Source organism: Branchiostoma floridae, chromosome 8 (genome assembly GCF_000003815.2).
Source record: "Branchiostoma floridae strain S238N-H82 chromosome 8, Bfl_VNyyK, whole genome shotgun sequence".
Lineage (NCBI taxonomy): Eukaryota > Metazoa > Chordata > Leptocardii > Amphioxiformes > Branchiostomatidae > Branchiostoma > Branchiostoma floridae.
This window is the reverse complement of record NC_049986.1, coordinates 25444839-25468486: the sequence shown is the minus strand read 5'-3', so window position 1 is coordinate 25468486 and position 23648 is coordinate 25444839. Positions and strand designations below refer to the sequence as shown.

The window sequence follows — 23648 nt, the reverse complement described above, 5'->3', positions numbered from 1 at the left end:
TTTCCGGTTGGCCGGACCTTCATCATAACAGTTTTGAATGAGTAGCTGTGTGTTGTTACTGTCCTGTTATGATGCTGTAGTTATGCTGTTACTGTCCTGTAGCCGTGCTATTATTGTCCTATAGTTGTGCTATGTTAGAACCTGGTTACCTTAGTAGGCCTGACCTTCATCATGACAGTTTTGAGTGAGTAGCTGTGTGCTGTTACTGTACTATAGTTGTGCTACTGTTGTCCTGTAGTTGTGCTATGTTAGCGCCTGGTTGCCCGTTGGCCGGACCTTCATCATGACAGTTTTGAGTGAGTAGCTGCCGCCACGCCACTCTGCCCAGTACACAGCGTCCTGGTACCGGCTGCTGTAGTACCCCCCCGGGTAGTAGATGCCGTTCAGGTTGGAGTGAGCGCAGGCGTTGTACCACCATCCGCCGCGCTGGTACCCGGCGCAGTTCCCGATGAATGGGTCGTTGTCGCTGTCCTTGGTGGTGAAGGCCATGTTGTTGTGCCAGGTGAGGGCGTCGCCACTGTTGCCATGGTACTTCCCCAGGCGCAGGCGGTACTTGTTGTCCTCGCTGTCGACCTTGAAGCTGTTGTACTCCGCGTAGGCCTTGATGCCGTTCCAGTCCTCCAGGCTGATCTGCAGCTTGTAGCCCCCCCTCCCCGTCAGCAGGTGCATGTTGTCCAGACCCAGCCAGAAGTCCCCCCGCGGGTCCCCAAACCCGGACTTGTACGCAGCCCAGTTGCGGAAGAAGTTCACGGTCCCGTTGGCGCGCTTCTGGATGACGGTCCAACCGCCGGGGTCGGTGTCCATATCGCAGTACACGGGAACGGGGTTGTCATGGTGATCGGGCAGGTAGATCCGATACACACCGCTGGTAGCCTTCCCTGCACGTTGGATATCCGCACAGTGCCGCGGTTTGGCTGGGGGGGACAAAACAGAGCATTATAATCTGCAGACACTACATGTGTACGTGGAGCACATGATTGTACACAAGGACCAGGGGGATGGTAGTACATGCTGAAGGTTAGATATCCAGGTAAACAATCATCATGATTAATGCCAAACAACACTAAATGCCTCAGATACAGTACCTAAGATCTACCCTGTGTTATCAATAGACCATAGTACATACATGTAGTCTGGCACATGCTGTTAGCTGTGGGACCTGGGAAGATACTGTTGTTGGCTGAGGCAGTGAAATGGTACGGGTCAGGATTAGACACTATATGTACCTACAATGTATATCATTACACAATATATTATACAGATACAGATACATGTAACTATGAATTATTGCTACTTGGGAGGTTCTTGATGTTACCTGGGGAATTAGTTACTGATGGTTTACTGATGAGTTACATATTAGTTACTTACTGATGATTTACTAATGAGTTACAGATGAGTTGCTTAGTTACTGATGATTTACTAATGAGTTACTTATGATTTACAGATTACTTACTGATGAGTTACTGTTATCTTCCTTTGATAGTATGGCAAGTCATGTAATGCCTTTAAAAATCTTAACATAATTGTTACTGGTAATAAACAGTGTAAACAAATATGTAACAACTACAAACTTTAGGTTATTGAAGCTTGTAGTATTCATTCTGCTTCCTTCCCATGGGTCTGTTCTTACCTGGACTGTTTGGGGGACGTGGGTTTTACATGGGTCGGGCATGATTTTACACTGGGTTTTACGTGGGTTTGGCATGATTTTACACTGGGTTTTACATGGGTCGAGCATGATTTTACACTGGGTTTTACATGGGTCGGGCATGATTTTACACTGGGTTTCACCTGGGCCGAGTATGACTTTACACTTTACTGGGTTTTACTATCCCTGTGAAGTCATGCATATTCAACACTTAAGAACAAGAAGGACAAATTTATAAAAGACTTACTGAGAAAAACGGGGGAAAGAATTGATGGTGGGGAAGTTAAGGAATAGAAAGGAAGCAAAACAACAGTTTAACTTGAGATGAGGAAGAAATGAAAGTAAAAGTGCTTACGGAGTGTATCATTCCAAGTGTAGTTTCCTAGACTTGGCAAGAGAAAGGAAAAGGTAAATACATCGAAAACAGAAAAGTTACCATAGCAACCATTACATAGAAAACAAGGAAAATTCACCCGTGCATTTTTACCAAACACAAACACAACATGCAACATTACAGAACACTTCATGCAGGTATAAAACTGCTGTTTATGGTTCATTCACTTTGCCTGCACATCATAGTCATGCATTCCAGTATGCACTGCAGGAAAAGCCTTGCCTCTGTATACACTTAAAGTCCCCCACTATAACTCCTCCTGGCTTTGTTACCAGTCTCCACTGGTTGGATTTAGGGGTGTTTTCCAGTCTGCTGGTCACAGGCCTGTTTCTGCCAGTTGTTATTGGCTAGCCTTTCGAGCTAGCACAGTGTAAGTGTAACCAGAACCAACCCTGTGCACAGTGTAAGTGTAACCAGAACCAACCCTGTGCACAGTGTAACTGTAACCAGAACCAACCCTGTGCACAGTGTAACTGTAACCAGAACCAACCCTGTGCACAGTGTAACTGTAACCAGAACCAACCCTGTGCACAGTGTAACAACCAGAACCAACCCTGTGCACAGTGTAAGTGTAACCAGAACCAACCCTGTGCACAGTGTAAGTGTAACCAGAACCAACCCTGTGCACAGTGTAACTGTAACCAGAACCAACCCTGTGCACAGTGTAACTGTAACCAGAACCAACCCTGTGCACAGTGTAACTGTAACCAGAACCAACCCTGTGCACAGTGTAAGTGTAACCAGAACCAACCCTGTGCACAGTGTAAGTGTAACCAGAACCAACCCTGTGCACAGTGTAAGTGTAACCAGAACCAACCCTGTGCACAGTGTAAGTGTAACCAGAACCAACCCTGTGCACAGTGTAACTGTAACCAGAACCAACCCTGTGCTCAGTGTAAGTCTGTAACCAGAACCAACCCTGTGCACAGTGTAAGTGTAACCAGAACCAACCCTGTGCACAGTGTAACTGTAACCAGAACCAACCCTGTGCACAGTGTAACTGTAACCAGAACCAACCCTGTGCTCAGTGTAAGTCTGTAACCAGAACCAACCCTGTGCACAGTGTAAGTGTAACCAGAACCAACCCTGTGCACAGTGTAACTGTAACCAGAACCAACCCTGTGCACAGTGTAACTGTAACCAGAACCAACCCTGTGCACAGTGTAACTGTAACCAGAACCAACCCTGTGCACAGTGTAAGTGTAACCAGAACCAACCCTGTGCACAGTGTAACTGTAACCAGAACCAACCTTCAAGAAGATTCTGGATCCTTGTCATGTGATCATGACTGGGCATGTGGTACCAGGCTAGGAACCCCTGGATTCGAATTGGCCATCTTTAGTACAGCATTGTACATCTGAGTGAGGGCTCTTTTCAATCAGTTGCTTTTTACTTTTTGTGTTTTTTTGAGGTTTGTGTGGTCTGGTGTTTGTCCTAATTGTACATTGTACCTTATAATTACAGTCCAGTGGCCAGTAACCACAGCTTTCCTCATCATTACACCAACAGCAGCTGTGCTGGTTATACTAAATACCCCCTCCTGGTAAGTACCGCAGACCCCCCACCTAGACAAGTCCCAAGGTCAGGCAAGGTCAGCCCTGTTAGGACAGGGTTTCTGCCCCCCTCCCCACCTAGACAAGTCCCAAGGTCAGGCAAGGTCAGCCCTGTTAGGAGTTCCATCCTGCCCACCTCCCCACCTAGACAAGTCCCAAGGTCAGGCAAGGTCAGCCCTGTTAGGAGTTCCATCCTGCCCACCTCCCCACCTAGACAAGTCCCAAGGTCAGACAAGGTTAGCCCTGTTACTGTTAGGACAGAATTCCTGCCCCCCTCCCCACCTAGACAAGTCCTAAGGTCAGGCAAGGTCGGCCCTGTTAGGACAGGGTTCCTGCCCCCCTCCCCACCTAGACAAGTCTCAAGGTCAGTCAAGATCTGCCCTGTTAGGACAGAGTTCCAACCTGCCCCCCTCCCCATAAGTAGGGCAGACCCCCCTTCCCACCTAGACAAGTCTCTGCTCACCTTTTGGCAGCTTCGGCTGAGGCTTCGGCTGCGGTCTCGGCTGAGGCTGTGGCTGTGTCACTTGGCTGACCCTTGACCCCACGCCATCATCGATGTCCTCGATGTCTCCGATCCTGACCACGGCCTCGGAGGCGACCTGCGCCTGCCGTGTCTGCGTGCTCCGCGACCCGCCGTGTCTGTCCGAACCGTGACGGCCGGTCTTTTTCAGGCGCGCCACCTGCCGTGTCAGGTCCTCCCGGTCGCGCGCCAGTCCCCCAACTGTCTTCATGAGCGCCTCGATCGTCGCTGTTTGGTTCTCCATGGCAGTGTTTACCTGCAGGGGGGAAGGAACAGTCTCACAACCGTCTTACAACCATCTTACAACCGTCTTACAACCATCTTACAACCATCTTACAACCGTATAACAACCGTCTTCATGAGCGCCTCGATCGTCGCTGTCTGGTTCTCCATGGCAGTGTTTACCTGCAGGGGGGGAAGGAAAGTCTCACACTTGGCAATCCTTCAGTAAATAACTGAAAATGTACTGTGTAGTACTGAACACCTACTGAAAAATCTACTGTATATCTACTAAATAGTAACTATCTAGTACAACCATGAGCTCCTGGTACATGTGGTACAGCTGCACATACTGCAGGGTCTGGTTAGGGTTGGTTATCTGGTTGGTTAGCTAGTTAGCTAGCTAGTTAGCTGGTTATGTTACCTTGTTGTAGGCTGCCATGAGCTCCTGGTACATGTGGTACAGCTGCACATACTGCAGAGTTTGGTTAGGCTTAGTTAGCTGGTTAGTTAGCTGGTTGGTTAGCTAGTTAGTTAGCTGGTTAGCTGGTTATGTTACCTTGTTGTAGGCTGCCATGAGCTCCTGGTACATGTGGTACAGCTGCACATACTGCAGAGTTTGGTTCATGATGGTTTTCTCCAGTGTGGCCATCTCTGCGCGGTGAGCGTTCCTGTTGGCCTCATCCTTCAGCATCTGCATCTGCAGGTACGTCAGCCGGTCCTCCACCACCCGCTTTCCGTTCTCCAATGCCTGGACCGCACTGGCCACGCCCTTACTGGCACGGATCGAGGACGCCATGCCGTTGATGATCTTCCCCTGCTGCGAAACCTGCACAGGGGACAAGGCGAGTCTGTGGTTAGCTGTTTTGAATCTAAAGGTACAAATTCTTAGGTTGCCTCGTTGTGCCCTTCTTTAGTCATTTGGAGAAAATCAGCGCCTAGGTTTCATTAGGGATGCCCTGTTTATAGTAGGACATTGAATGGAGGTCCTGTTTTTGATGGAAGCCACAACTCAAAAGAACCTTTCGGTGTGAACCTTACAATGCAGCTTGAACTTACCGTTAGCACAAAGTGCCTGAAGCTGGTGCACCTGTTATGCTTAACAAGCAAACAAACATTCCCCCAACCTTGGCCTAGGGCACCACAAATGTGTACACAAACAAACAAACAAACAACAAACCTGTTCTCTCAGCTGCTGAATGTCGTTAGTGAAGTCTTGTGAGGGGGGGTCCTGCTGGTACGGACACCCCCCCTCGGCTTGGGGCACCACAAACGTGTAGGCGCACTGCTGGTTGTCGAGCGGCCGTGTGGACATGTACCGGCGCACACCGCCGCGTTGGAGCGTCGCTTCGCTCGGTAGGATGATTATCAGCAGCAGAGCGCAGGCCACAGTGGACAGGTCCATCCTGTCTGCAGTCTGAAACACAGGCAGGAGTAGCTAACTCACTAACTTACTAACACAACTCACTAGATAACAGTTATAACAGCAGCAGGTCGCAGTGGACAGGTCCATCCTGTCTGCAGTCTGAAACACAGGCAGGCAGCGTTAGCTAACTCACTAACTCACTAACTTACTAACACAACTCACTAGATAACAGTTATAACAGCAGCAGGCCACAGTGGACAGGTCCATCCTGTCTGCAGTCTGAAACACAGGCAGGCAAGGTTAGCTAACTCACTAACTTACTAACTAGATAACAGTTATAACAGCAGCAGGTTGCAGTGGACAGGTCCATTCTGTCTGCAGTCTGAAACACAGGCAGGCAGGGTTAGCTAACTCGCTATCTCGTTAACTCACTAACACAACTCACTAGATAACAGTTATAACAGCAGCAGGTTGCAGTGGACAGGTCCATCCTGTCTGCAGTCTGAAACACAGGCAGGCAGGGTTACTTAGCACGCTAACTCACTAACACACTAAGACAACTCACTAGATAACAGTTATAACAGCAGCAGGTCCCAGTGGACAGGTCCATGGTCATGTCTGAAACACAGGCAGGGTTAGCTAACTCACTAACTTACTAACAAAACTAGATAACCGTTATAACAGCAGCAGGCCACAGTGGACAAGTCCATGGTTATGTCAAGCCTTCTGCAAAACACAGGAAGGGTTAGCTAACTCGCTAACTCACTAACACACTAACACAACTCACTAGATAACAGTTATAACAGCAGCAGGTCCCAGTGGACAGGTCCATGGTCATGTCACGGCTTCTGCAAAACACAGGCAAGGTTAGCTAACTTACTAACTCAATTAATAACTCATTAACTCACTAGATAACTCACTAGATTACAGTTATAACAGCAGCAGGTCGCAGTGGACAGGTCCATGGTTTTGTCACGGCTTCTGCAGTTCTGAAACACAGGAAGGGTTAGCTAACTCTCTAACTTATCAACTCATTAACTCGCTGTCCAAAGTGTGACAGGACAGTCCTGTACAGCCAGTCACCTGTCAGTTGGAAAAGCAGCTTCACTAAATGCGATGTGGTTGTACTTGACCATTCAGGCTGCAATGATGCCTGTAGTTAGAAACTTAAATGTAGGTATATATTCCAGAGAGTGTCCCACAGCCCAGCTCAAACACAGCGGACAGAATTAGACCCCTGAACACGTCATAGGCAAGGCCGTCGCTAGGCGTGGCACTAGGTTGCTAGGGAGCCACAGTCTTCAGCAGGGAGTGTTTGACATGACGTGTGTGTCTCCAGGCGTGGCCAGCTGGTTGCTAGGGAGTGAATAGGGTGACAGTGTTCGGAATGTGTGAGTGTCGGGGTGAGGCATCTGGAAAATGCTGGACAGGAAATACAGTAGCTACATTTGTATAGCAGCATTTATCATATAGGACAGAGCCCACAACTACAACATGTAGCTACATTTGTATAGCAGCATTTATCATAGGACAGGACCCACAACTACAACATGTAGCTACATTTGTGGCCTCTAGCTCCCAGCTTGTTCTAACTGCACAGGACAGGACCAAGCTAGCTGGAGTAAAAATACACAGCAGTAGTTTGCAGCTAGATCTTCGACCATTGTGTACTGTAAGTACGGGAGTAGAAGCTGCACAATAAGTGCAAAAAGGAAAGAGATCTCGATCCAGTTTTAGCTCACTGAAGAGCTAGTCTTCCACTGGTCGTGACAGAGAGGACAGACGCTATGTACAGTATTTACAGGTTCATTGTACTGGGGAAATTCCCCTAGGTCTTCTCGACAAGCACAATGAACAGTGGACCACGGCTTAATGTCCTGTCCTAAGGACTGCGACCCTTTCCGGTAGCATGCATGTTGGGTGAGCGACACAGCTGGAACGGCCCTGACGTGTGATGTAATGTACCACCTGCCTGTGTAACCTTCATCGATCACTGTTTACTGTAAGACTATATGATGTAGATGCTGCACAGTAAGTGCACAGCCGGGAAATCTCGCTCAGACAGCCCAGCCGACCTCGTGTCACCCTGACATTTGGAAACAGTTTACAGCAGCTCCCTGAGCGGCTCCCTGAGCGGCAGAGGAAATAGTTTAGGGGCGCTGAGGGCGGCCCGGGCAGGGCGACGCCTCCGTGTGCCTGATTACTTCCTGTCATACCTGCATGGGGACAGTAGTACTACTAGTACAGTACTCATCAGTGCCAAATACAACTCAATCTAGCATAGGGACAGTAGTACTACTAGTACAGTACCGTCAGTGCCAAATACAACTCTATCTAGCATAGGGACAGTAGTACTACTAGTACAGCACCCATTAGTGCCAAATACAACTCTATCTAGCATAGGGACAGTAGTACTACTAGTACAGTACCGTCAGTGCCAAATACAACTCTATCTAGCATAGGGACAGTAGTACTACTAGTACAGTACCGTCAGTGCCAAATACAACTCTATCTAGCATAGGGACAGTAGTACTACTAGTACAGTACCGTCAGTGCCAAATACAACTCTATCTAGCATAGGGACAGTAGTACTACTAGTACAGCACCCATTAGTGCCAAATACAACTCTATCTAGCATAGGGACAGTAGTACTACTAGTACAGTACCGTCAGTGCCAAATACAACTCAATCTAGCATAGGGACAGTAGTGCTACTAGTACAGTAACCGTCAGTGCCAAATACAACTCTATCTAGCATAGGGACAGTAGTACTACTAGTACAGCACCCATTAGTGCCAAATACAACTCAATCTAGCATAGGGACAGTAGTGCTACTAGTACAGTAACCGTCAGTGCCAAATACAACTCTATCTAGCATAGGGACAGTAGTACTACTAGTACAGTACCGTCAGTGCCAAATACAACTCTATCTAGCATAGGGACAGTAGTACTACTAGTACAGCACCCATTAGTGCCAAATACAACTCTATCTAGCATAGGGACAGTAGTACTACTAGTACAGTACCGTCAGTGCCAAATACAACTCTATCTAGCATAGGGACAGTAGTGCTACTAGTACAGTACCGTCAGTGCCAAATACAACTCTATCTAGCATAGGGACAGTAGTACTACTAGTACAGTACCGTCAGTGCCAAATACAACAGTATCTAGCATAGGGACAGTAGTACTACTAGTACAGCACCCATTAGTGCCAAATACAACTCTATCTAGCATAGGGACAGTAGTACTACTAGTACAGTACCGTCAGTGCCAAATACAACAGTATCTAGCATAGGGACAGGTACTACTAGAACAGTACCCATTAGTGCCAAATACAACTCTATCTAGCATAGGGACTGTAGTACTACTAGTACAGTACCCATTAGTACCAAATACAACTCTATATCTACAACTGGTTAAGAACAGACTCAGGGGGGGGGGGTGATGTCAGGCAGTACTAACAGTATAGAGTAGGGGGGAAGTCCTGTATATAATTATTATCATGATACATTGGGACAAGCGATAGCATCTTGGTATACCAGGAAACTATCTCTCTACTGATATATTAACTATGTAGTAACAGATAGGAGCTATATCAGATTGTTCTACAAGACACGTCACTGCCAGCCTAGGTAACCATACATGTAGCTTGGAGCTTTGACTTTGACTTTAGTTGGATCCACAAGTAGCTTGGCATTTCTGTTATAATTTAAAGCTATTCTCCCTGCATGTGGTACTGCACATGAAATTCATCAATGCAAGTCACATAACGGAATGACAGAGGCTCGTGATGCAGCCGCACATAACGGAATGACAGAGGCTCGTGATGCAGCCGCACATAACGGAATGACAGGGGCTCGTGATGCAGCCGCACATAACGGAATGACAGAGGCTCGTGATGCAGCCGCACATAACGGAATGACAGGGGCTCGTGATGCAGCCGCACATAACGGAATGACAGGGGCTCGTGATGCAGCCGCACATAACGGAATGACAGGGGCTCGTGATGCAGCTGCACATAACGGAATGACAGAGGCTCGTGATGCAGCCGCACATAACGGAATGACAGGGGCTCGTGATGCAGCCGCACATAACGGAATGACAGGGGCTCGTGATGCAGCCGCACATAACGGAATGACAGGGGCTCGTGATGCAGCCGCACATAACGGAATGACAGAGGCTCGTGTTGCAGCTGCACATAACGGAATGACAGAGGCTCGTGTTGCAGCCGCACATAACGGAATGACATGACAGAGGCTCGTGACGGCAGCTCGGGGAGGTCTGGGTTTGCAGCCCACAGATTGGAAGAACTTCTGGTCGGGGGTTCGCAGCCCGCCACATTTGTCATCGCGCCTGAGTCGGCGGGAGGTTTAATAATTCACGGGGCGAACAGACGACCAGCTCGTCTAGACTGTATTAATATTTGATCTGCGGGTGATTGTGAGTCGGAGGTCTCGAGTGTGTTTCTGCCTGGATTGGGACATGATGGAATATCGGGTTCATTCTTACTGATATAATATATAGATATACATATACCTACATGCATATCAACTTTCAACTTACCTACGTGAGACTTGCAAGGATCACCCTGGTGCACAGAACCATACCAAGGACCCTGGTCTACAGAAATGCAGTAGCACAAGTTTGGTTATATAGTTCCCTGGTGCCCAGTAGTAGATCCAGGCCCACTGGTCTATGGAAATGCAGTTACTGTAACACATGTTTGGTTAATAATATAGACCCCTGGTGCATAGTAGCACAAGTTCAGTTATATAGACCCCTGGTGCACAGTAGCACACAGTATAGTCCCCTGGTGCACAGTAGCACACAGTAGAGTCTCCTGGTGCACAGTAGCACACAGTAGAGTCCCCTGGTGCACAGTAGCACACAGTATAGTCCCCTGGTGCACAGTAGCACACAGTATAGTCCCCTGGTGCACAGTAGCACACAGTAGAGTCCCCTGGTGCACAGTAGCACACAGTATAGTCTCCTGGTGCACAGTAGCACACAGTAGAGTCCCCTGGTGCACAGTAGCACACAGTATAGTCCCCTGGTGCACATTAGCACACAGTATAGTCCCCTGGTGCACAGTAGCACACAGTAGAGTCCCCTGGTGCACAGTAGCACACAGTATAGTCTCCTGGTGCACAGTAGCACACAGTAGAGTCCCCTGGTGCACAGTAGCACACAGTAGAGTCCCCTGGTGCACAGTAGCACACAGTATAGTCCCCTGGTGCACATTAGCACACAGTATAGTCCCCTGGTGCACAGTAGCACACAGTATAGACCCCTGGTGCACAGTAGCACACAGTAGAGTCCCCTGGTGCACAGTAGCACACTCAGGTGCACAGTAGCACACTCTGGTGCACAGTAGCACACAGTATAGTCCCCTGGTGCACAGCAGCACACAGTATAGTCCCCTGGTGCACAGCAGCACACAGTATAGTCCCCTGGTGCACAGCAGCACACAGTATAGTCCCCTGGTGCACAGTAGCACACAGTATAGTCCCCTGGTGCACAGTAGCACACAGTATGGTCCCCTGGTGCACAGTAGCACACAGTATGGTCCCCTGGTGCACAGTAGCACACAGTATAGTCCCCTGTGCACATTACTGCCTGCTGGGGTAATGATTACCCACATTTACAGCATCATGGTGTGGTTTGCTCTGTGCTGGCTGGTTCTCATTAGCAGAGGTGAACCTGGGGTCAGCCAGATCACACATTTCTGTCAACAGGGACCCCTACAGAAACTGTGTCAGACACAGAACCTGTGTCAGGGCAGGGACACAAGCCAGGTCACACATTTCTGTCAGCACTGAACCTCCAAACTGTGTCAGACACAGAACCTGAGTCAGGGCAGGGACACAAGCCTGGTCACACATTTCTGTCAGCACTGAACCCCACAGAACCTGTGTCAGAGCAGGGACACAAGCCTGGTCACACATTTCTGTCAGCACTGAACCCCACAGAACCTGTGTCAGGGCAGGGACACAAGCCTGGTCACACATTTCTGTCAGCACTGAACCCCACAGAACCTGAGTCAGGGCAGGGACACAAGCCTGGTCACACATTTCTGTCTGCACTGAACCCCACAGAACCTGTGTCAGGGCAGGGACACAAGCCTGGTCACACATTTCTGTCAGCACTGAACCTGAGACAGGGCAGGGACACAAGCCTGGTCACACATTTCTGTCAGCACTGAACCTGAGTCAGGGCAGGGACACAAGCCTGGTCACACATTTCTGTCAGCACTGAACTGCACTGAACCTGAGTCAGGGCAGGGACACAAGCCTGGTCACACATTTCTGTCAGCACTGAACTGCACTGAACCTGAGTCAGGGCAGGGACACAAGCAAGGTCACACATTTCTGTCTGCACTGAACCTGAGTCAGGGCAGGGACACAAGCCTGGTCACACATTTCTGTCAGCACTGAACCCCACAGAACCTGTGTCAGAGCAGATACACAAGCCTGGTCACACATTTCTGTCAGCACTGAACCCCACAGAACCTGTGTCAGAGCAGATACACAAGCCTGGTCACACATTTCTGTCAGCACTGAACCCCACAGAACCTGTGTCAGGGCAGTGACACAAGCCTGGTCACACATTTCTGTCTGCACTGAACCCCACAGAACCTGTGTCAGGGCAGGGACACAAGCCTGGTCACACATTTCTGTCTGCACTGAACCCCACAGAACCTGTGTCAGACACAGAACCTGTGTCAGGGCAGGGACACAAGCCTGGTCACACATTTCTGTCAGCACTGAACCTGAGACAGGGCAGGGACACAAGCCTGGTCACACATTTCTGTCAGCACTGAACCTCCAAACTGTGTCAGACACAGAACCTGAGTCAGGGCAGGGACACAAGCCAGGTCACACATTTCTGTCAGCACTGAACCCCACAGAACCTGTGTCAGAGCAGGGACACAAGCCTGGTCACACATTTCTGTCAGCACTGAACCCCACAGAACCTGAGTCAGGGCAGGGACACAAGCCTGGTCACACATTTCTGTCAGCACTGAACCCCACAGAACCTGTGTCAGAGCAGGGACACAAGCCTGGTCACACATTTCTGTCAGCACTGAACCCCACAGAACCTGTGTCAGGGCAGGGACACAAGCCTGGTCACACATTTCTGTCTGCACAGAACCTGTGTCAGGGCAGGGACACAAGCCTGGTCACACATTTCTGTCTGCACTGAACCCCACAGAACCTGAGTCAGAGCAGGGACAAGAGCCTGGACCTGGAACTTTAGAACCTGGTGTGGTCGGGGTGGAACTACAACTTGTGAACAGACACATAGTTTTTTTACGGAGAAGAAGAAAAAGAAGAAGGTACCCAAGCATGGACCTTGAACTTTTAAACCTGTGACTGTACTACAGTAGTGTTGGAACTTGTGAAACTGGAACGTGTGAACAGGTGGCCAAGCCTGGAGCTAGAACTTGTGATTCTGGGACCTGTAACTTGTTTATCTGGGACCTGTAACTTGTGAAGGTGTGACTGTTGTTGTGGGCACTAGAACTAACCATTGCTACAGTATAAACTGGGATCGCTGCTGGAAGATTCATCAGTTTTGGGACCTGTTCCAAATTACTGCAGTGCAGTAGGGGTTAGCCGGGGTCAGCCATGTTAACACATTTGGGCACTGCAAGACAAACTTGTCTGGCGCAGAACCTGCAGTCGGGTTTTGCCGTTTATTGAAAATTCCGCCCAACTTAACAAGTCTCCAAACTTCCAGTGAAACCAGCGGGGCGCACATTTCTCTTTCCTGTTTGCTCTCTTTCTGTTTAAATGAATGAATGAATGAATGGATAGATGGAGGGGAAGGCAGGAATGGATGGATGGATGGATGGATGAATGAATGATGGAATGAATGAATGATAGAATGAATGAATGAATGAATGAATGAATAGATGGAGGGAGGGAGTCAGAGAGGGATGGATGGATGAAGGAACGAACGAACGAACGAATGAATGATAACCATTTGGTGCGGAAGGGGTTCAAATTTAAAATGTTTTATGAAGGAACAATGTGCCAGAAAAAGTGCCTGACCCAACACCCGCAACACCCCCCTCCCCAACACCCCCCTGGGAGTTGGTGTTGGTTTCTCCCAACACCCCCCACCCTGTGAGAGTTGGTGTTGGTTTCTCAGTTATCACTTAGGGGATTTCTGGTTCCTAAAACACAAACATTGCTGACCCCTGACCTCCCCTGGGTGTGAAGGTCAGGGTTCGTGTCAGCCAATGGCAGACAGCGGAACTCCTAACTTATAACCTGAGAGAAAGCTGCCACCAAGGTCACCACACAAGGTCACAAAGACTGACATTCTGTATGCATATATACAGACAGTTTTTCTCTTATCAGTCACATTTTTCCTCTCTCCTGTTTGGTACTTGGTCCTGTCATTGAGAGGGACATGAATTTCTTTAACAATATACTACAGTACGCCAAAAATAGTTACTCAAGCAACTGGATATGGTTTTGAAACGGTCAGACGTTTCGGAAAGAATCCACTTTCCTTCGTCAGTGACACTGAAGTGATCTGCAAGAAACAGGTCTTTTATACTCTAACTATTAATGAAGACAATTTCAGATGTCCAATAGGAAAGGTTGTAAGACAATTCAGACTGAAGACAATTTGGATTCCAAAGAAAACAAAGCTAAGCCAAAGTCAAGCTGAAGACAATTTGGATTTCAAAGGATATCAAGGCTAAGACACAGTTAATGCAAATGAGTCAATTAGCTCCTGTTGTTTTAGTTACAGGAGCTAAAAGTTTTGTTGGCGGGGGGGGGGGGGGAGTGCTATGTCCCAAGTGCCGGAAAGTTCCATACGTAGCCCCCCTTTTCTGTTGAGGGTGGGATTGTATATTCTCTCATATATGGCCTCTCTAACTCCCCGTTCAAACCAGCGGGCTTCGCGGTCTAGGATGTCGGTAGATTGGAGGTTGAAGGAATGTCCTTGGTTGTGTTGTAAGTGGTTGAAAATAGCAGAAGAGTTGCCGTTGGCCTTCGGTTTGCAATGTTCTTGGTATCTTGCTTTTAGTGGACGACTAGTCTCACCAATGTATGTGTTGTTACAGTTGGGTTCCTCGCATTTGAGTCTGTAGATTACATTGGCCTTAGTACCTTTCTGTGGTTTGTCTTTTGGATGTACCAGTTTGTGTCGGAGGGTTGAGTGAGGTTTGAAGTTAGTGGCGATGTTGAAGTTTTGGAAGATCCGTCTGAGTTTTTCCGAAACTCCTTGGACATAGGGGATGGTAATGTTGGCTTTCTTTCTGTCGGTCAATGGTTTGCACTTGGTTGTTTTCTTTGAGTGGTCCGAGGGTTTGAGGGCTTTGTTGAAGGTCCAGTTTTGGTAGCCACATTTGTTCAATGCACTTCGGAGGTGTTTGTGTTCCTCTGTTTTGGCTTTGCCAGAGGAAACAATGCTGTCTGCCCGGTGATACAAGGTTTTAATCACTGCCAGTTTGTGTTCCAAAGGGTGGTGAGAGTCAAAGGCCAGATATTGGTCAGTGTGCGTCGGTTTCCTGTACACTTCGAACTGAAGGCTGCCGTCCTTCTCTATGATAGTTTTGGTATCTAGGAATGGGAGCATGTTGTCATGACTTGACTCCTGTGTGAACTTGATGTTCTTATCTACTTGGTTGATGTGGTCAAAGAACTCATCAGCTACTCTCTGTTTTAGCTTGCAATAAGTGTCATCTACATAGCGGAACCAGTTGAGTGGGGGAGTGTCCTTGAAAGTACTGATAGCCTTCACTTCAAACTTTTCCATGTAGAGGTTTACAACAATGGGTGACACTGGTGATCCCATAGCACAGCCGTGCAGTTGTTGGTAGAACTGTCCTTTGAAAGAGAAATACGTATACCCTAGGCAAAGGTCTAGCAGTTTGCACAGTTGGTCTGGAGATAGCTTGGTTCTGTCTGTTAGTGTGTTGTCAGCCTCCAGGGCTTCCTTGACTACCGAGACTGCGTCCTTAGGAGGTATGCAAGTGAAAAGCGAACAGACTATACTATACTATACTACACTATACTATACCATACATTATAGAACAGTCTATGAACATGGCAAATTTATAGCAATGCTGGGCAGGGTAGGAGCGCCAAAGGGGCTACAAGTACAATGTATAGGCTGCATAGCAACTACTCTGACTTCTTCGCAACTTTACAGTTAGCTACTTAGTGCTATCTAGAAACCAGTCTGACTGACTTTTCAACTTATTCAACAGTTAGCTACAACTTGTATACAAGTCCAGATCATTGAATGAGTCAATGATTGGTTTTATTGAGCATAGAAGGCAGCTGTCTAAATTGATGTAGGACTTTACATCATACATTTGTATTAAGATAAATCATCAAACAATCAATATTAATATTGACTAAAAACAAAATGCTTGCCAAGAGACAAGGTGTTCAAGTTGAGACCTTCCAACCTTTGCAGTAAACCCATATAAAATTAGACGTCTTATCTTTATCTTTACGACTGAAGATACTGAATGAAAAGTCAAACTCTTAATTTCGAAAACTCAACTGTAGAATGTTGTTTTTTTCCTTATATGAGGGAGTGAATTTATAGCTAGTGCACCCATGCCTTGCCTCCCTGCAGGCTTGTGTATTTTCTCTGGGCTGTGAAAACCTTGGGGAAATTTCTGCTGTAGGTTTATTTATGTTGGAACAGAAGCAACCTTAAGCCCTGTTACTAAGGAACAGGGTCACTAAGGACCTCTCCGGTTAGTTCTTACATGTGCATCATAGTAGTTCTTATAGGGAGAGGGGATTCTCAGGAATGGTAGGGTCTTAATGTAGGAGGTACTTAATTTAAAGAAGATGGGTTCTTGAGAGGAGCGTCAGTTCTTGCTGAGGGCAGGGCAGCCTTTCTTTAGAAGTCCTTGTGAATTTTCTGCTAGAGGAGGGGGCCTTGATCTTCTAAGGTCAAGGAGCTTCGAAGACTGAGTTTATTCTTATACACATTAAGGAGCCTGGTTTGAAGGAGTCCATTGTTATGGTTCAGGAACCTTTGTTTGAGGAGTCTATTCTTACGTAGGAACTTTGGAGGTACTTTGATTTCAGGAGTTTCAGAGTGAGTGGTACGCGACAGACAATAGCAGGACAGTGAGCGAGTGAGCGAGTGAGCGAGTGAGCGAGTGAGTGAATGAGCGAGTGAGCGAGTGAATGAGTGAGTGAGCGAGTGAGTAAGAGGTACACAACAGATGATAGCCAGACAGTGAGTGAGTGAGTGAGTGAGCGAGTGAGTGATTGAGTGAGCGAGTGAGTGATACACAGCAGATGATAGCCAGACAGTGAGTGAGTGAGTGAGTGAGTGAGTGACTGACTGAGTGAGTGAGCGAGTGAGTGGTACACAACAGATGATAGCCAGACAGTGAGTGAGTGAGTGAGTGAGTGAGCGAGTGAGTGAGTGAGTGAGCGAGTGAGTGGTACACAACAGATGATAGCCAGACAGTGAGTGAGTGAGTGAGTGAGTGAGCGAGTGAGTGAGTGAGTGAGCGAGTGAGTGGTACACAACAGATGATAGCCAGACAGTGAGTGAGTGAGTGAGTGAGTGAGCGAGTGAGTGAGTGAGTGAGCGAGTGAGTGGTACACAACAGATGATAGCCAGACAGTGAGTGAGTGAGTGAGTGAGTGAGCGAGAGTGAGTGAGTGAGTGAGTGAGTGAGTGAGTGAGTGAGTGAGTGAGTGAGTGAGTGAGTGAGTGAGTGACTCTCGGTGAGTGAGTGAGTGAGTGAATGAGTGAATGAGTGAGTGAGTGAGTGAGTGAGTGAGTGAGTGAGTGAGTGAGTGAGTGAGTGAGTGAGTGACTGACTGACTCTCGGTGAGTGAGTGAGTGAGCGAGTGAGTGAGTGGTACACAACAGACGATAGCCAGACAGTGAGTGAGTGAGTGAGGTGAGGGCCTTGATCCCGATGGTGAAGAGGCCTTGTACTGAGGTAGATGTACGTCAGTAAGGGTCAGAGGTCAGGTCAGAGGTCAGCCGACAGTGCGAGGAGACGGCAGAGGAAGCGGTAGTCTCTGTGATGAATAGTTGTGACCCTGTCAGCTGACAGCTACAGGAGTTAGCACTGCAGGGAGAAAGTACACAGTGTGTAAAGGACAGGGGAGGGGGTACATGGGGAGGGGGGGCTTGGGAGGGGGGTCTTAGGGGGAGGGGGGACTTAGGGGGAGGGGTACTTAGGGGGAAGGAGGGGTATAAGTTTGTTTTTTTATAACTATCCACCCTTCCCTCTTCGGAGCAGTCTTTGTGGCTACAAAGGAGGAGCCTCCAGACTCCTATATGCTGAACCAATATGCAGTGCTAACATGACAGTTGAACTATACATGTATGTATTGCTGATATCTAACACTTCTAAAGAACATACCTAATTTATGAACAACAGTTGTAAAGGATCCGAGAATAGTTTCATCAAGTTTGTAGAATATAGGATATAGGACAATTCTTTTCACACAACCGCTATACGCTATATGTAGCCGATGATATAGCGGTGAGAAGCAGAACTCCAGTTAGAAGCTGTGACGAAGGTGTCTGAGAGACATCGAAACATAAGCAATGTACACTAAGTAACTGCTGGTTGTGAAAAAAGAATTCTCCTATATCCTAGTTGTAAAGGATATTCTACATGTAGCCTGCCTTGTGCTGAACCAATATGCAGTGCTAAAAGCAGGGAAGCCCCGACCTGAGGAATGCCAACAATGTCAGGTTACTCTGGTCAGGACGTCAGAGGTTCTACTGTAGTACACATTATTTGATTATACTGCTGCTGGGCTCCCCGACGCTGTCGGCTGTTACTGTGTTATTGAGTGGTTCTGATGACAGGGTTGGCAGGAAGGACCTGCATTTCTCTCTGCCAGCACACCAAATTAAACTGTCCTCTGTAATCACTACAGGTATATTATGGGGAGGCAACTTCCTGAGGAAACTTTTGTCTGAAGTGTTCCAGTGTGTGGCGTTATGAGTATGTAGTAAAATGCACGTTAGGAGCATTGTCTGGGTTATCTTCAGAAATAGAGCTAGGTTTGAAGTCTACAACAGTTAGAGATGTGGAGAGTTAGGGTTAAACACCCAAGCCTTACAGTCCACAACAGTTAGAGATGTGGAGGGTTAGGGTTAAACACCTGCCATTCATACCTCTCCTGTTATGTTGTGCATGTGTCGGACCAATTTACTCTACTACAGCGGACATGTTCAGACAATGTTACAGACAAACGTTCTCTGTGAAACATGCCCCTCGCCTTTGTCCATATCATCCCTCAGGCTGGTAAGGAGATGCCTTCAGTGGTTTACTGGGATCAACACTCAGGGATTAGGATAAAAGCTGTGATCACAAACTCCCTGTATGTCCCTGACATTATAAAGTGTGAGGCAGGAATGCAGGATTCCGCCTGTCCCTGACATTAGTGTGCATCAGGTATGCAGGGTCCCTGACATAAGTGTGCACATCTGTCCACATCTGACCTGTACTACGGCTGTAGAGTCCTGCAGGCCGAACCACCTATCCCTCTGCCTGTCCCTGACGTTATAAAGTGTGCATCAGGTATGCAGGGTCCCCACCCATCCCTCTGCCTGTCCCTTTAGTCTGACCTCAACACTAATCTCAGCTGTGTTTATTCAGACTTCATTCAGTCAGCTTGTGTCTTTCTAATACTCTGATCCCTACCCCCCGACCCCCCTCCCCTCCTGACCTCGATGAAAAGTGGCCTGCAGGCTGATTTCAGTGTCTCATCATAGGTTAAAACAAAGGTTGAATGAACCAAACCTACACCACAGGTCCACTTGCCTGCCCCTGCCTGGAGCATGTGTGATTTATGGTGTGTAGGCATGTCTATTGTTCCACCTGCCCCAAATGTACATGGTGTGTAGGCATGTCTATTGTTCCACCTGCCCCAAATGTACATGGTGTGTAGGCATGTCCATTGTTCCACCTGCCCCACATGTACATGGTGTGTCGGCATGTCTATTGTTCCACCTGCCCCAAATGTACATGGTATGTAGACATGTCTATTGTTCCACCTGCCCCACATGTACATGGTGTGTAGGCATGTCTATTGTTCCACCTGCCCCAAATGTACATGGTGTGTAGGCATGTCTATTGTTCCACCTGCCCCAAATGTACATGGTGTGTAGGCATGTCTATTGTTCCACCTGCCCCAAATATACATGCCTTACGTCAACTGCACCCAACCTGCAAACAGCAGCATGGAACACTGGTAAGGCCTAGGAAAAAAATGTAGTGTTTCCTGTTTCCCGACCTACCCTAGAAAAACCTGCCGACCCTAGACTTTTTTTGGGGGTGGGCAGAGGAGTCACAGTTTCCAGTTAGAATTTTTATTCAGCCTGCTTCCTATTGAAGCAAAAACACTGCTTGTCCTATCTAATGAAGGATAAATGTATCTATTGTGCACAAAATTAAAGTTTGACATTAAAAGAGAAGTGTCCTCATGCACTTCAGTTTACTTTGTTCGACTGTATTGTAATATGTATCACTAGAGTTTTGGCCAGCCAAAATAAAATTAAAAGAAAAAAAAGAAGATAATCCCTACCTACCGACCCTAATTTTTTCAGGACTGAAACAGGAAACACAACATTTTTTTTTTGCTAGGCCTAAGCTCCCTGTCTCCATTCAGTACTAATTCCTAACGTTGAGTTTTATCTGGCAAGGTCTAGTCCGAGGGTATATATAGAAGTATGATGATGATATAGAAGTATACACACAGAGCAATCTTATAATGGTTATTAATATATATATAGTTTTATTGCACAACAATTGTACGGGGTACAAAGTATGGCATCTACATAACACTATAACTTAACGCTTATCTAACTATTGGGATAAATTTCTTAGTAATCTTACAGTTATTGGAGGCTTTTTACAATCATTGGAGGAATTTCTAATGTCTAAACCTTTGATATATATTCCTATATCTGTCATGCAGGGATCGTCACATGTCATGATGTATTTGAATTTGCACTTCAGGTCCATCGATATGAACCCTTGTGTATAAGATGACAGCCTTGTGTACAGAGAATTTCGTATATCAGAATATTTGGGACATACAACCATAAAGTGATATTCGTCTTCAATTAGCTCTGGACAGAATGAACAAACCCTCTGATCTATAGGGATTTTTTTTAATCTCCCAGTTTCTATATTTAATTTGTGACAGCCAATTCTGAGTTGTGTGATTGCCCTACGAATGTCAAGGCTCTTTATGGTCGAAATGTAATTTTCTTGCTTGTAATGCTTGTTCAATGTAGAAAGAGAGGAGAGTTTAATAAGTGGAACAAGCAACAAACTAAAATCTACCTTTGTAAGCCTTTTGGAAGATAGTGTCCCACTTATAGCAGCACAGGTCTCATGTAGAGACAGACTAGTGTCATACTGGGGGAATCTGTACTTGGGTTTACATCAAAGCCTGGGGAATGCCCTGTGTGCTGCTTGGTCTGACTCCTATTAAAGCCCTGTGTGTGAGACTGCCTGATGGTGTGGGGAAGACTGAGGCCCGATTTACACGAGGCAAAAAATCAAAAGACGTACGTCGTTCGACGCGCGGCGCTCGTCCTACGTCACTTTTTTTCCCCGTGTAAAAGCGAAAACGACGCGCTGCCGTGCGCTGCGGCGCGCCTCAGGGTTGTGTGTAAAACGAAAACTGCCCTACGTCACTGTCCTAGGACAAACGACGTACGTCGTTCAAAGTGCCTTGTGTAACTTGGGCCTGAGATAGATAACTACTGTGGAGTCTGGAGTTAAACCTTCTATATATTAACTAAGCTGGAATTCCTGCCTGAGAGTTACAGTACAGTCAGCTTGAGTTGTGTGGTTTTGTTACTAAACCCCTGCAGCCAAATGGTTTAGGGTGGATGCTGTTAAATCTGTGTGTGACAGTCTGAATGTGTGTGGTAAGACATGAGATTATTATTCTGGATTCTAGGGATAAAGACTCTAAAAGCTGAGATTCCTGTCTAAGACTTTACAGCCAGCGTAAGTTTGTAAGTTTATCCTGACTGTTGCTAAACCCCATGCAGCTGAGTGTGTGACAGTCTGAATGTGTGTGGTTCAGACTAAGTTAGCTTAAGCTATTGTACAGTCTAGAGTCAAAGCTTCTGTAAGCGCAGAAACATGTAGCCTGTCGGAGACTTGACACCACGGCAGTCAGCCTGATCGATGTTGTTAAGTCTGGGGTTAGCTGTAGAGTTAGTGAGGTATTGTGGAGTCTAGAGTCTAGAGTTAAAGCTGGAGTAAGCCCAAATTCCTGCACCTTACACTAAGTTACAGTCAGACCACAGAGAAACCGCCCTTCGTGTCTGAGCGGTGCGTTTGTGTTTGTTTGTGTTTGTTTGTGGACACCAGACTAATAGAAATGACAGGCCGACAATTAAAGCTAATGACCGACAATCAAACAGAATGGCTGACATAATGGTTCACAATTACCCCTAACGATGCAGAACTAACGATGCAGGATAACGACTGTAGAGTAACGACTGCCACACAAACCTGCTCAGTGACACGACAGAGTCCCTGGCACGGCTACAGACAGCCTCCTGGTTAAGTCATTGAAGGTGGTAAAATATTTGGCGTAACTCCAGCACACAGCCCACTGGTCAAGGGGCCTTCCGTCGTGCCAGGCAAACCTTCCGTACTGTTTGTTCTGTTCTCACACAAGTTTTTACTTGAGCCCGTAATTGAGGCTCAAGCACTGTGCACGGCTGATGACAGGAATGTTAAGCCAGGAAACTAACCCTGCCTATTGTCCGCATGAGTCTGACCTGTTCTTATAGCCTAACTCACATTGTCTGCACAACTCTGACCTGTTCCTGTAGCCTAACTCACATTGTCTGCACAACTCTGACCTGTTCCTGTAGCCTAACTCACATTGTCTGCACAACTCTAATCCGTTCCCATTGCCTAACTCCCATTGTCTGGTGGACTCTAATCACTTCTTAAGTGCTCCCAGAAGATTTACTCCTTGATGAGAGGTGATAAGAAGTTACTCACCAGAGAAGGTAGTTCCCACCCCGTAAGAAGGGTAGTTCTTGCCCCAGTAGAATGTTAGTTCTTGCCCCAGTAGGTTCACAGCACTTCCAGGTGGGTCTGTTGTGCTTGTCCCATCCTCCCGTGCCTGTTGTTTTAGTGGCTGGTGTGAAACACTTTCCTGACTGAAGCTCTGCTCCTGAATCCCAACCAACCTCAAAGGGCAGGAGACACATTATCCCCTGCCCCGCCCACCTGCCAATCACAGGGTAACCCACGGCAACAGCCAACCAGGGCACAGCAGGCCTGACCAATCAGGGCGGCCCAGAGGATGAGCACTGGCAGGGAGGGACTTTTGGGAGCGCCGGTGGGGTCAGGGTCTGATGGTAGTTTGGGAGCTGGGGTGGGTTAGGGTACCTCACTAGTCGTAACACCAGAGGGTGGGTCAGTTAGAACACAAGAGGGTTGGTCAGGGTACAATGTCTCTTCCACTAGGTTAGATCAGTTTGAAAGGAAACTAAAAGGTTACTAATACTATGCTAAATATACCCCAAAGTCAAGTCTTCGTCGTCGGTGGCAACACCAGAGGTTGTGTCAGGTTACAATGTATGTCATCAGTGGTAAGGCCTGAAAACATGTGATACTGTAAATGCATCTAAGTTTGCGGGGATTTAATTTCGAGGTAGCAGATTTTTGCGGTGGTTTTAATTTCGCGGTAACACCATAGACTGCAGTCTAATACCATAATAGAAAAATGTTTGCGGCGGTTTTAAGTTCGCGGTGAAGTGGTCACCGCGAAAACTGCGGACATTAATCCACCGTGAAGATTTCTGCATTTATAGTACATGACAGCTAAGATAAGGGATGATGCAGTGTTGGCAGGTTCCCAGAAGGTGGCTCACTGGAACCTGTGGTGGATGTGACTTGACACTTTGTTTTCTAATGGCAGGGAAAGTCTTTGTCTC

General features: G+C 47.3%; 2 protein-coding genes across 6 annotated transcripts in view; one reads left to right on the top strand and one right to left on the bottom strand.

Moving 5' to 3' along the window:
* The window catches only part of LOC118421677 (ras-specific guanine nucleotide-releasing factor RalGPS2-like), a 93935-nt gene that overhangs the window by 9860 nt on the left and 60427 nt on the right, over positions 1-23648 (top strand). The window lies entirely within an intron of this gene.
* On the bottom strand, positions 178-22987 carry LOC118421678 (angiopoietin-related protein 2-like). Of its 3 annotated transcripts, none has more exons than XM_035829128.1 (6): positions 22708-22987; positions 5515-5751; positions 4894-5163; positions 4059-4371; positions 2004-2030; positions 178-914 (listed from the first exon to the last, which is right to left on the bottom strand). In XM_035829128.1, exons 2-6 carry the CDS (start codon positions 5737-5739, stop codon positions 244-246), a joined length of 1506 nt encoding a protein of 501 aa, XP_035685021.1. In that variant the 5' UTR covers positions 5740-5751; positions 22708-22987; the 3' UTR covers positions 178-243. The 3 variants fall into 3 exon arrangements, with proteins under 3 accessions (XP_035685021.1, XP_035685022.1, XP_035685023.1); XM_035829129.1 differs by lacking the exon at positions 22708-22987 and adding an exon at positions 6784-6865; XM_035829130.1 differs by lacking the exon at positions 2004-2030 and having other exon boundaries at positions 179-914; positions 22708-22984.

What these genes read in the sequence shown, in the direction of transcription:
- LOC118421678 (XM_035829128.1), bottom strand. Translation starts at nt 5,739, where the DNA reads ATGGACCTGTCCACTGTGGCCTGCGCTCTGCTGCTGATAATCATCCTA. An exon ending in TCATGGCAGCCTACAACAAG is followed by an intron (nt 4,372 to 4,893) that starts GTAACATAACCA and finishes TCCCCCCTGCAG; the next exon opens with GTAAACACTGCCATGGAGAA. An exon ending in TCAGCCGAAGCTGCCAAAAG is followed by an intron (nt 2,031 to 4,058) that starts GTGAGCAGAGAC and finishes TGCCAAGTCTAG; the next exon opens with GAAACTACACTTGGAATGAT.